Source organism: Ascidiella aspersa, chromosome 9 (genome assembly GCF_963924565.1).
Source record: "Ascidiella aspersa chromosome 9, kaAscAspe10.2, whole genome shotgun sequence".
Classification (NCBI taxonomy): domain Eukaryota; kingdom Metazoa; phylum Chordata; class Ascidiacea; order Phlebobranchia; family Ascidiidae; genus Ascidiella; species Ascidiella aspersa.
The window spans coordinates 7,932,470-7,946,281 of record NC_139455.1 but is presented as its reverse complement, the minus strand read 5'-3'; the positions used below and the strand labels follow the sequence as shown (position 1 = coordinate 7,946,281).

General features: G+C 40.0%; 1 protein-coding gene across 1 annotated transcript in view; it reads left to right on the top strand.

The window, feature by feature from the left end:
* Nucleotides 1-13,812, top strand: part of LOC146132246 (myosin light chain kinase, smooth muscle-like) — a 101,718-nt gene that overhangs the window by 48,788 nt on the left and 39,118 nt on the right. Inside the window, exons 8-22 of the mRNA XM_083397396.1 lie at nucleotides 1,523-1,799; nucleotides 2,414-2,646; nucleotides 3,400-3,822; nucleotides 4,329-4,562; nucleotides 5,949-6,129; nucleotides 6,565-6,668; nucleotides 7,255-7,391; nucleotides 8,005-8,161; nucleotides 8,602-8,792; nucleotides 9,433-9,550; nucleotides 10,005-10,178; nucleotides 10,743-10,962; nucleotides 11,721-11,935; nucleotides 12,372-12,514; nucleotides 13,345-13,519. Of these exons, the coding sequence (XP_083253522.1) occupies nucleotides 1,523-1,799; nucleotides 2,414-2,646; nucleotides 3,400-3,822; nucleotides 4,329-4,562; nucleotides 5,949-6,129; nucleotides 6,565-6,668; nucleotides 7,255-7,391; nucleotides 8,005-8,161; nucleotides 8,602-8,792; nucleotides 9,433-9,550; nucleotides 10,005-10,178; nucleotides 10,743-10,962; nucleotides 11,721-11,935; nucleotides 12,372-12,514; nucleotides 13,345-13,519 (2,982 nt within the window). The remainder of the gene's footprint in view (nucleotides 1-1,522; nucleotides 1,800-2,413; nucleotides 2,647-3,399; nucleotides 3,823-4,328; nucleotides 4,563-5,948; nucleotides 6,130-6,564; nucleotides 6,669-7,254; nucleotides 7,392-8,004; nucleotides 8,162-8,601; nucleotides 8,793-9,432; nucleotides 9,551-10,004; nucleotides 10,179-10,742; nucleotides 10,963-11,720; nucleotides 11,936-12,371; nucleotides 12,515-13,344; nucleotides 13,520-13,812) is intronic.

Here is a 13,812-nt window from a genome sequence, read left to right as displayed (position 1 = left end):
GTTATGCCCGGTTACAAGATTATCGAGTGTTCAGACCGGGTGTGTATGTAGACACTTGAAACCTTCGTGTGTGCATTAAGAGCGTCGAAGATTCTCCGTTTACCGTCTGAATGTGATAATGTATTGCATGGGCGTCTTACGCGTGGCACCGCATGATATCCAAGCCTAGAAATCGCCGATTATGGGTTTCGACGGAAAGACGTGCTTCTCAGATGGCGAGTCGAATGGATGCGGTAAAAGCCGTTGTTGAAATACCAAGGCATCGTATTGCCGACGATGGAGCCTAATGTCTAAGTCGTTGGGCAATAGGCAAACTAACAGATCCAAGTGGCTCTCAAGGCTTCGATATCTTTATCGCGGCTTCAAACAAGCTCTTATAGCGTGATCCGAAAATCTCTCTGTCTATGTAAACATTTAAAATCTCACTTTTGAGCTGAACAGACGAATCATGGCCCTATTTTAACAGATCTATATTTGTATGTTTACAATTTTATTTTGAAATGAAACGTTTAAACTGCGAACTAACAGAAACCAAGCATAATTTTTTCCATGCATGTTTGATCTAATAAGAATTGCCATTAAAAGTATTTGTAATTTTCATTTATTCTTTATTTACAATTACAGTTATTGTTTTAAAATCAGGTATTTTGCTTTGCTCTTCTTTGTCCATAATTTATTTACCCATTTATCTTATTACCACAACACGGTGGTTCTCAAACTGGGGTACGCGTACCCTTCAGGGCGAGAAATTTCGTTGGTACACGAGCAAGTTCATTTCACTGACACTGTGACGACTTTCCGTTCCAGCGATTTAATAAAGTTGTTGCGAACGTTTATGTGACTAACGAGAAAAGAAACTTACAAAGTGCATGTGCTTTTGTCCTTTAGACATCGACCACTCACTGTTAATGGAATGCTATTATAAGTAGCAAACGACTACCGTTGTTGGAATGCTTTTATAGAAACAAATTAAATCAAGTAGCAAGCAATTAAATCTTTCCACTCTAGTCAACGTTTTGTTTTGACACTTCAGTATTTTAGCGTCCCTGAGAGTCATTAAATTGTTTGTTTCGCAACAAATGATCTTCTACATTACTTTGCGACTTTACCTTCTGAAACAACATTAACTGTAGAGAATTTTAGCCCATTTACTGATTAGGGATGTACGCTTATATTGGATCAATAGCCGATGTCAAGTGGTAGTATCGTTGCTCGTCCGATACTAAGGTGGTATCGGTGCTGATCCGATACCAAGTTATAAAAGGAGATTCAGCCAGGATAATGAATTGCAAAGCCAAATAGGTCGACATCATCTTGATTAAGACGTTTCGATACAAGCTTGTTAACTGAAGATGACAAAAGCTCGAATCGAAACGTCTTAATCAAGATGATATCGACCTACTCGACTTTCTTGGCTTTGCAATTCATTATCAATCAAACTACATGTACATTACTGCATAGTGCACCCAAGTTCAGCCATAATTTGTAAACCAAGTCTCAACACCATTTCCTCATTTCGCAGACATGTCAACCTCGCGTGGTTCATCCAGCTCCCAACTATCGTCGTCCACTTACACTCACACCACTTCGAGCAAGAGCAGCCCCAGCACGTCCAACCTCAGCTCACCCTCGATGTCACCCAAGCTGGGGCGAACCGGCATCACGTCCCGCCTCGTGACCGGCAACTCATCACCCTGGGCATCCGGGGTCAAGACTGGCGGGGGAGGGCCGCCGCCGCGCAGAAGGGGCCCCGGGTTTATTCTGCGCCCCAGGCCCCAGACGGCAGGGGTTGGCGAACTGTAAGTTTTTTTTGCTTTTTGAATACCGTTTGTTGTTCTTTACCTGACCAATTGGTGTTTATAAAATGTTACAACTATATAGTGCTGATAAATCATTATGAATTTCACCTAAATGACACTATAGTTACTCTAATTCTAAGTTGTTGTGTTTTTGTCCAAATAGGTACTTACATGTTTAAATAACTATTGGGGTCATTTTTGATCCTTATAGAGATACTCATCTCTATAGTGCTATAGTGGGACAATAACTACAATCCTGCTTCTAGATTTTCGGGAAATATAAATACCTCAACATGTAGAAGATATAGGAAGCCAATTTTTCCAATAAGACTTCGTTGTGTTGGCATAAAATATCCAAACAACTAACAATAAGTTAAATCCCGATACGATAGTTACCTGTTTAGTGCTTACATTACTTGAAACCAAAAGTCGCCTGGCCGAAATAACAGCTCGAATTACAAAGTTACCAACATGCACAATTGCACATTGCACATAAAAGAGGTAGAGAAACTAGCAATCCACAGGGAAGATAAGATTATTCCTAGCCTGAAACGCCCAACAAACCCACACCTTGCACATATACGGGATTCCTAAATTTTCTTCCCTTGTTCCAGGATGTGTCTGAAGTGCACGCTGCTCGGTCATCCAAAGCCAACAGTCACGTGGGAGAAGAACGGAGAACTGGTGGACGAGGAGCGAACCGACGGTCACATCCGGACACGGAACGACGGCAACGACTACTTCCTCGAGATCGAAGAGTGCGACGGAGGGGACGCGGGAAAGTACACCGTCACCGCTCGCAACTCGCTCGGCAAGCAGACCGCCTCGGTCGACGTCAGCATCACGGGTGAGTGCCAAGTGTTGTAAACAAGTCAAATCCAATTCAAGTCAATTTGTGTATATAACAAGTCCCAGTCAAGTAAATATAAACAAGTCCTAGTCAATTAGAGCAAACCAATTACTTGTTACACAAAATTAAACTATAAACTAATAAGATTGGTAAATTCGTCTAAACAACAAGACGCGATTATAAATATATTTTTTGGGTGCCGAAAAAAGAACCGTAATTACTAGAGAAACTATTTTTTGGAAAAATAGTTATGTGTTTAGTTGCTGTTTTCCTAAAACACTTGATAAGTTCATTGGTTTTATTGTAGTTGTTCAGTAATAAAGCAAAAATTTTGAAACTGGACTTCGCGGCCCTGCTAGGCGTTCGGGACATCGAGTAGGTCCATATCCAGATGACTTTTAAGAAATATTTATACCTTATATGTTAAATTTATATCAAATGTTTTCACAATGATAAAATACCAGGTTATTTTAAGGTGTGATGGTTTACTTTTTCAAAACTGGTCATTTTAGCTATTTATTGTATTAATATTTAATAAAATGAATTACGATAAACATACTTTCTTCAAGCTTTGGCTTGTGCAAGTTTATAAAAACAGGAGTAAAATCCACAGACTAAATGCACCACAATTGCATGCGCAATGACACCAACCTTCGTGCAATCGTTTGCGTTGTGGCAGTAAACACAACAGTATCAAGAAACCTTATTCCAACGTTGTAAATTCTAACTGTACGTTTCTTTGCCGCTCAGGCGCGACACCGGGCGGCAAAGCGAAGGCGACCAGCAACGGATCTGCCCTCAAGTCGAATCACGTGACCAGCGAGGACAACAGCCGACATCACGTGAGCTCGGGGTCACCTTCGGACAACCACCAGGACGAACCGCGGCGCAAGGTCAACGACCTCGCGATTCCCGCCAATCTGAAGCCGGACGACTCCAAGGACTCGCCGACGTCGTCGATCTCCTCCACTATATCGTCACACTCGCGCATGTCGACGTCATCGTCACGCTCGAACGCGTCGGTGCGTCACGAACCGGCGCAGGAGGCCACGCAAGAGGACGGCATCGCTGAGCAACCTCCGGCGTCCTCCTACAGGAGTCAGATGACCATGAGGAGACACTTTGTGGCGCCGACTTTTAACAGGAGACTCTCGAGCACTCAGGTTCTGGAAGGTAAGCGTCGGTTTTGTCTTGTTGCTTCATCGGTAAAACGTGGGACGATTGTAAATGGCATGTTTCAAACGAAGTTTTTAAACGAGATTTGCTGCAAATTGCTTTTTATTTAGACTATTGTAAAGAAAACTCACCTGCTCTAATCTTAATCTTAGTTGATAGGCGTGAAAGCTGGAAGTCACCTGCTCTAATCTTAATCTTAGTTGATAGGCGTGAAAGCTGGAAAGCACCAGGCGCTGAACAAAGATATTTACATTAGCTGAAAAAAAGCTTTCACACAACCGTCCAAATTGGACTAAAGTAATTCAAACAGCTTCCATTAAACGTATAACTTCCCTATAATAAAACGATTTTTAGTTTTGTGCTTTCTTGCTCAATCGTGCGTTTTTAATTTTCATTCAATCCTATGTGCACTTTTTTCCTACTAGCAATTTACTAATTCTTTTGGTGTTTCTGTTTTTTTTTTTCGATTTAAACGTTTTATGTTCTTTTTCGAATTCCTCCAGGAGAAGAGCTTCTCCTGCAGTGTGAGGTCACCGGGGAGCCGGAGCCGGAGTTGAAGTGGATGCGCAACGGCGTCGAGGTCGGAATTGTGGAAGATGAGGTCTTCACCTCGTTCAGGAATGGCATCGCCCGCCTTCGACTGCGCGACCTCCAGTCCAACCACGCCGGCGAGTACATTTGCAAGGCAGTGAACGAGGCAGGAGTGGTGCAGTGCAGCAGCCGGGTCACCGTCAAAGGTGAGCGCTTGATCAGCCATTAATTTACGAGAATAAGTATTTGTTTTCCTTGTTTATGTTAAACCCTTACTACCCGAAAAATAACTTCTGCTATCGGCTGATCCGAACTTAACCAAGATTTATTGTATTTTTAAATATTTCTACAAAAATTCTATATAATTTCGTTAAATCTCGTAGGTTACCGAAATTTAATCAAGATTATCAGAATTCGTTTATTAATGTTTTTTGTTGGGGACCATTTTGGGTGCGGACCTGTGTGTAAATATTTAATACATTATGTTCTGCGTTACCGTAGCAACCGTTTCTGTTTCGACGTGTAATGTATATTTTTTTATTCGATCTATTTTTTTATTGATAGTCGGGATGCTGGAAGGATATTTACGTTTTTGCTTGGCTTGTTTTCATACAATTAAGCATACCGGTCGCCAAGTTAGTTAAAAAAGTTGATTTAAGAAACTCAGACATATGCGTATTGTACAGCCAGCCTTTCTCTATGTGTGTTCAATAAACGTTGTGTTCACACGCTTTCAAAATACAAACTGGCCAAAGACAACTGGTGATTTGCACAGCAAATACATTTGCATAATTTCGCTGCTTGTTTTTCCTCGTCAAAAATACGGTATTTTTGCTGCTTACACAATGATCAATCCCAAAGTGCTAATCCACTTTCCGGCCTTTGCACATTTTCGGTCCATGTTTGTTTACGTCTGCGGCGCCTAATTCCAGGATTAGCCATCGGCAGACCGCGGTGCCCGGCCTTTCTGGCTTTTTGAAAGTCGATACGGCCGCACTCTGGCGTTCGCGAACCCGAAAGGTTAATTCGATTAAGGCGCCCTGATTGTTTGTACTAATGGCGCACAAATTTGCCGCCAAGTGATTAGTTTGTTTTGGGACGCCGTTTTGACTGACGATGTCGAAGCCTGGATTCCATGTCGGGCGATTTTGAATCGTTGCTGAACTGGGGATAGATTTGTGCTTTTTTATGCAATAACCCACAACGTTCTTAAAATCATTTTTTATAAGAAATGAGTCATAAGGTTCCGACCAATTACAAATCTGTCCCGCGGTAATTTTGCGCTGAGCCTGTCTTTCATTGCCCTTTCCTGCACATAAAATTAATATAATGGCAATTTAATTCGGATGATTAATGGCTATTTTCTGTGATTTGTTTCAATTGTCATTTGCATATGTGTATGGTTCAAACTGTAACCTCTAATTTATCTTTTCTTGCGCATACTATCTTTTGGTAATCATGTTTTATTTGGTAATTAGGGCTAGGGTTCAAAAATTGCGATTTTGGCAAAAAAGAACACGCAATTTAAATATATTAATTTCTTGGAGTATAGTATTGTTCTAATATCTTAACCTATCGGTTTTCATTTGTAGCGAGACCAGTTGTCACCCGCCCTCGCTTCACAAAATCGCTTGCTGACGTCAGAGTTTCCGAGGGGGACACCCTGACCCTCGAGGCCGAAATTGAGGGGAGTCCCACGCCGGAGATACTCTGGTCTCTGGATGGGGAGGAGATTTCCGAGGCCGATTGCAGCTACAATAAAAACCTAGCAAAGTAGGTTTTCATAAAATTAAGAGTTAGATCACGAATCTCAACGCCTAAAAGGTAAATGAGTGAATCGCTGGCATCTTAAAAAAGGCGTTTTCGATACCTAGTTGTATTATTATCAGGTAATGTGACTGAAATCTATCCAAACCTCACGTATAAAAGTGGAACGCAATTATTATCATTCTGATTTTTTTCATCATTTAGAGAGCATTACTTAACAATAAGTCAAGGGGATTGTGAATTTAGTTATATCGGTTGAGTTTTTCGCAATACGCTCTCTTTTTTAAACTAAGATAAATCTCTTTTTTATTACGATACATAAAATATCGTTCTTCTCTATACGCGCTTAAAGCCTTTGTTTTAAGATTACTGCAATTCCATTTACGATGTATGGTTTTTATAACGTTGATGTTATCACTGATATCAATATTTTTTTCCCAGAATGGTAATGCAGAAGGTGACGACCGCTTGTAGCGGCCAGTACATGTGCAGTGCCATGAATCCCGGCGGAGAAGACTCAGTTGCCTGTCGAGTGCGAGTCAAACGTAAGTCGAGTAAAAAAAATTTGCTTCGTTTCTCATCTGTTTGAAGTTAACTTCAAGCAATATTCGAAAAGTATTTTGGCAGTATTATATAACCATGAATATCAAAACGTGGCCATATGAAGTTCTAACTAGTTTTAAAAAGTTTGTTCTTTGTCTAGTTCCTCCAAAATAATGGCAGTGCAACTTGCTGATAAAATAATTCATTGGCCGAAAATTTGATGAGATAATTCACTTGAATGTTAATGCAACTTAAAAATAGCTCCACCAGGCAACATAAATATAGATGAAACCGCTCTTCTGGTGTAAACGAAGTTCAAACCGACGTTTCGGCAGCAGTTACCAGCTAAATTATTAACCCTTTTAAGGTCTTGTATCTGCTACCGAAACGTCGGTTTATACTTCCGTTTACACCAGAAGAGCAATTTCTGTCCACTGTTAATGCAACTTGTTTGATAAAAAAAACAATTTGAACACTTGACCGCATAATATGGGCGTCACATATGGGTTTGGTTTGTGTGCAACGTTTTACTTAAAACTGCAGCAATCATGTTTTTTTAGTTTGACTCATTTTCTTGTTTCGTCATAGAGAACAACACAAACATCACGCCGCAGTTCACCGCGCCGCTTAGTGACGTCAAAGCCGTAGAGAACAATGACGTGTGCTTGCGTTGCATGGTGACGGGAATTCCCGAGCCAACGGTCAGGTGGATGTATGACAACGAGGTACGAGAATCAGACAATTGGTGTACATTTGTCCGCTCCGTTTACCTGTTTGCGTTGGTCGATATGATACCGGTACCCGATACCAACTTTTTATATACATATTATACATATTGTGATAAAGTCAGATTTTTAATCATTGAAATTAAAATCCAAATAACATTTCATTTATACCTGTATTTAATAAACTCTTATTTTGCATATAATTTGGTGTGATGCTAGAATCCTTTTTTGGGGTGTTTTGCAGGATTTCAGGAAAAACTGTATCATATTTTCGTACTATAATATCGGCTCAAATTTAGCAATACTGACATCGATATATCGGTAGAAGCAAAATATATGGGAAACCGATATATCGGTCTATCCCCAGTATCCTGTAACAAAAACAAATCGGCGTTAAATTACAGAGGATAACATACACGGTTTAAAACCGAAGCTATCGACGTTGCAGCTGATTTGTTTGTTTTTGAAACGTATTAAACTGTTTGAAAAATTGTTTGAGAAAAACATACAATCATGAAGACATATAATTATGCCCTTGTATTTTTGATCTGATATGTTTCTTATATTTCGGTCGACTTATTTACACTTCTCATTTTGATATTCGTTGCTGCAGAGTTTGGAACCGGAAGACGGCATAGAAATCAGCTACCACGACGGGGTCGCCGCTTTGACCTTGGAGCAAGCGACCGACGAGGACACGGGAACGTACACGTGCGTAGCGATCAACAGCGAGGGCCAAGCCAAGACCTCCTGCCACGTTTCCGTTCAAGGTGGGTTTTAGGGCGCAGGATAATCTTCGTCAATTTGCGTTGTTGTTATTACTATGGCTTTGGATTAAATTCTTTCGCGCTTTGTTTGGAATTGTTTTAAGCCGAGTTTGCAATCGGTCGAATAGATACAGAAGTAGTTTAATCAATCACATTTTTCACCAGTGGCGTATTAAATGAATGCCCAAATAGATTAAATTTATGAAACGATTAGTTTATAGGAATACGCGAGGAGAATAATTACTCTTGTCGATATCATTATATATTTTTTTTACAAAAATTAATGTGTTTTTATCGTTTGTAATAAAACTGTCTATAAAAATCGACAAACAATAACAAAATTAACGGTTAAAGGTAATCCAAAAAAGTCGAAAATAACCAAACGGAATAACTGTTCGATTTTATACGTCTTGCCAACTTAAGAATGATCATTAAACTTTTAGCTGAGAAAAAGCCGGAAAAAAAGTCGGCTCCGTCTGCGCCGCCCAAGTTCGAGTCGCCCTTTGACGAGTACATCCGCTCGCAAGAGGGCGACACGCTCGCGCTGCAGTGCGTGGTCTGTGGGAACCCGGAACCGGAAGTGAAGTGGACCGCCAACGACGCGCCGGTCGAGAACGCAACAATCACGTTCGAGGTTCGTGGCGAGTAATATGTGAAGTGTTTACCCCGATGTTGGAGAGACTGTACGGTCTCGTGTAGAACTGACAATTCACAATTCATTTCTCCAATTGCGTAAAAACTCAAACGGCATTGCTTAATCACCCAATCCAATACTGTCCTATTCGTTCAATACTGCACAAGTTTTAGAGTAAGTTTCGCCTATTTTTAACAGGTCGTATTATTCATTGTGTGATTACATTAGTTATCCCGAAAATTTTTTTTTGTAAACTAATGTGATTCACCGCGGTAACTTTTTTGATATTTGATAAAATAATACGTAGTTCTTTGCATTTTCGGGATTAGTTTTGATTTTTTGTCATCATACATTTTTGTTTTTAGGTGTGTGGGCGTGTAGTAACGTGTTATCTCATAGTATATGTTTAATATATGAATATTGCCATTCTGTCGCCAGGCATTAAAACGTCGAGAATTTAAGTTTCGAGCCGCCACGTCTTTAAAATAAAAAACAACCAACCTGTAGCATACAGCTTTATTTGTATTCAGCTATACTTTGACTATACTCTTAGCTCATGGTGTCTAGTTGAACGGGGTTTTAAAACGCATGTATTTTTATTATATATTTCAATTGCTTGAACTGCGTGTTTTTCCGGCAGGGCGGAGTGGCCAAGTGCACCATATCACCCGTGACGTCATCTCACAGCGGCCACATCAAGTGCACGTTGCACAACGCGGCTGGCAAAGCTTCACACGAGGCTAGGATATATGTCAGATGTAAGTTTTGCAATGTTTTTTTGTTTGTTAAACGTAGCGATGAAGGCTTCAATAGTGTCAAGTAGGCCTATTAAATGGTGTACCATTTTAAAGTTAGTATATCAGAATCGAAGAGTGGTATTTTCTTAAAGCTTTTGGAAATCATCTTGTAAATAAAATGCAATCTATAAATTTGATTTTAGGAAATTATCATTATTTCACCAGTGTCTATTTGGGTTTGACCTATATATGTACACCATAAGGTTTTCTGTTTAAACACATAAATAAAAATATAAATAAAGTGACATTTCCAAACCAAATTTAACCCTGTAATTATAAGACGACCTAAAATATAAACATTTAAAAATCTTTATTCTGCATTACATTGTTTCTTTTGCAAACAATTAGCCACACGAACCCTGTCAGTCACAACACAAAGGCGGCTATAAGTTACCTTTGACCTTTGTTTGTTCAGCCAAGCGCGTCGCGCCCTCTTTCGACTCTCTGCTGCCAGCCACAGTCGAAGTGGCGGAAGGCTCCGAGGCGTCGTTCGAGTGCAAGGTCACAGGTCATCCGCAGCCACGCGTAACGTGGACACGTGACGGAAGGTCGTTGAGCATTCTCACCTCAGAAACGTCCTACGAAGACGGTACTTCTATATTTTGCTTTGCGTCTAATTTAAACATCTTGATTTTGGAACTTGCCTATTTGTGAATAAGTATTTTGACTCAAGTTTTGCGATTTTTGTTAATCAGCACAAAGAAGATGTAAACTTTGCCATGCAACAGATTAATTTTTTTTTTCTATCGGGGTAATGATACAATTGTCTGAAGTTACTTCGTTCGATTTAGCGGTTAAGAAAATTACTACAATCGGTTAAGGAAGTTGACGCATTTTCACGTTTATGTACATTATAACCATACTTAGCCTCGATGTATTTTAAACACTTCCAACTAGCTTTTGTGAGGCATCCAACTAATTTACCTAGACAATAAACCAACAATTTTAAGGGCTTGAATAACGATAAATACTTACGTTCGCCGGGCAGGTGTTATCCAAATTTGGTGTGTCAGTTTATTGACTTGATGCTTTTGATTTCCAAGACTGTAGCAGTTCAAAGGATACCTATATATTAAGCATTTGCCAGCAACATATTTGTCCTCTTTCAACCTAAGTCAAAAGTTTAGCATTCGGTCATTTCACATTCTTTCAGGCATCGCGTCAGTTCGCATTCGTAAAGCAGGCCCGCGCGAGGGGGGCAAGTACGTCTGCACCGCCCGGAACCTCTCCGGCGAGGCCCAGTCGGTCTGTGACGTCACTGTGTCCTCAGCGGCGCCCAAGAAATCGGTTGAGCCGACGCGCCCGTCATCCAGCGCACCCGCCTTCACCAAGGGCCTCGTGGACTTGAACTTGCAGGACGGACAGGACGTAAAGTAAGCTGGTTTAAAAAGATTAGAGATAAGGCGTTGTAATTTATAGGCTTTAAACAACAAAAACACAGAATAAGTGACTACATTAATTTGTACGTTTTTTGTATGATATAAAACAAGTGCCATTGCCAGCCTTAAGTTAAATAGCGAAGGTTCACATCAAGTTACGTCAATAATATCTACGGTTAAGCAATGTTTTATATATAAAGCATTTATAAAAGATGTGTAGTACAGAAATGTTTGCGCTTCATCCACATCCAAATATCTGGCAAAAGTTTATCCACGTAAAAACGAAAATCTGTAAACCTCTTTTCTAACAAAAATGCATAAGGCGTTTCGTTATCTTTCGGTTTATTTTTACTTGCGATGTCAACTTGTTCTTCTACAATTTCTAACATCTTTGCTACTTGTCCGATAGGCTGGCGTCGGTGCCGATCCGATACCAAAATAGTATAGGAATGCAGCCATGAGTCGCGATCCCACCAAGAATTTTTTATCTTGAAACATAACTCTTAAATCAACTTTATGCCTAATAACCTGAAAAACTATATATATTTGAATGTCCTAATTTCATCTTTGTCGCTTGTATTAACATGGCAATGACCTCACTGGGTATCGAATCGAATGGCGATATCTTTTTGGACAAGAATATGAAAAAAAAAGAAAAAAAGCCTGGACACGAATATGATCAACAATCTTTTGCAAGAGTTGTAAATATTCATTTCATGCATATATAAAAATCAACGTTATTTTTCCTCAAGGCTGGTGTGCGAAGTGAGCGGCAAGCCGGTGCCCGAGTTGACCTGGTTCGTGGACGGACAGAGGTTGGAGGCGGAAGACGGGGATGCCACCTTCAAAGATGGGATCGGGATGATGGTACTGGAGGACGCGATGCAGGAGGACTCGGGAAGATACAAGTGCGTCGCCTCCAACTCAGCCGGCAAAGCCGAGACATCTTGCCAAGTAACAGTCAGTGGTGAGTTACAGACTAATTTGGCCGAGTGACTCTTAATGGTAATAAATGGTGTTGGCGCATTGGAGGGTGGATTTGATTTATTTTATTGGTAGAGGATAATGGTAGAATTGTGAAGTATTTGTCTATGTTATTAATCTAAAAGTTACACTGAGCGCAACGGGTGTACGAAGTCTTTCTAAAGGAGTAAGTTTATTCAACTCTATAACTTTTACAACGCCAAAATGGTAATCTAAATGTTTGAAAATGTGCTTTCACGTTCAAAAACAAATAACTCTTTATACGAGAAAAAACTCTAATTAAATTCTATAATTTTGGGAACCATTTAAGAGAACTTTTTGTTTAGTCAATGATGGCAACATCGGTAACAAAGGGACTAGATGTTTCTCGGTTTTAATTTCAAAGCACCATCGCCAACGTAATAGAAATATTTTTGCAGAACCTAACAAAAAGAAAGTGGAAGAAAAACCCAAGCCCAAGAACAAAGAACCATCTTTCGCCATACAGCTCGAAGACAAGACCATTAAAGAAGGCGATGACATCTTGCTGAAGTGCAAAGTAACAGGAGACCCAAGGCCAAAGGTGATTTGTTCACTATAACTTGAAAAGCTGGTTTAATGCTGTTTTTTTCTGAAAGTTAATAGTTGTGTTTTTGTTTGGAGGTAAAACGATATTCACAGATTTGAATATTAGCATACTGTAGCGTGGTTATAGTCTCGGTGGCTTATTTATAACGTGTATCGCGTCACACCGATTATATACATATATCAACGTTACAGAAAGAAGGAGCATAATGTTAATGTTCATTATTTTTACCTAGAAGGATATTACAGCCCAACTAGAAATAATTAACTTTTGTACGTTTCGAATAAGTCTTGGTTCATTTAGACAAACTCATGTTAAAAATAAATAAAGAGTATTTCGTAACGTTTAAAGATCATCAACTTCTATGTTGGCTTTGATATTCATGCTACGCCAAACTACAGTAAATTTAGCTATATAACACTGAAACAAACCCGTTTAAGTTTGTATTCAAAAACGTTAACAAAATAAACCACCTGAATACCAAACTGGCATACAGTGTGGCAACCTCCGTGTACGCCTTAGTTAGCCATTGATTTACCACAGTGTTTCTTAATCAGGTGAATGGTTCACCCCAGGGTGAATAAAATTTTTGCAGGGGTGAACCAACCCAAAGGGGTTAATAAGGGTGAACCGTCAGAAATGGATATTAACTTGCGAACAGGGTGGATATTCTGGGTGTTCAAACTGTTCAGTGAAATATATACAAGATAGTGTTATCATATCATAAGACAAGTGTCAATGTCTGGAGATCGATTCTAGGGGTGAACAAAGCTGAAAAAGTTGAAGCACGAAGCAAGCACTGATTGACCACATTTCTTGTTCCTCAGATAACTTGGCTCCTCGACGGCGAAGAGATCCTGGACGCAGAGATCAAGTACGATGAGAACGGCAGCATCGAGCTCCTCTTACCTGAGGCTCTTCCAGAGGACGAGGGGGTGTACACCTGCATCGCTGAGAACGTCCTCAAAAGAGTCATGTGCTCTTGCAAGGTTTCAGTCGAAGGTAGGCGAAAAACAATTGTTTTCTGTTGGATGAACTTATTTGCAACTATTCTTTCTCGTGAAAGCTGTCTCTTGGTCAAGTATTTTTGGGTATTTTTTATCTGAAAATTGTTTTGAAAATCTGCGTGTAGCTCTTATGCATCTCGCAAAAAATGCATCTGTTGTTGCGAAAACAATGGGCTTTCTAAGAAGTTTTTATTCGAGAGTAGACTCTGCGGAATTTGCCCATGATCTTGTTAGCTTTAAGGCCCAGAATCAGTCCTTCCAGTATTACGAGTGTAATTGTCATAGGCT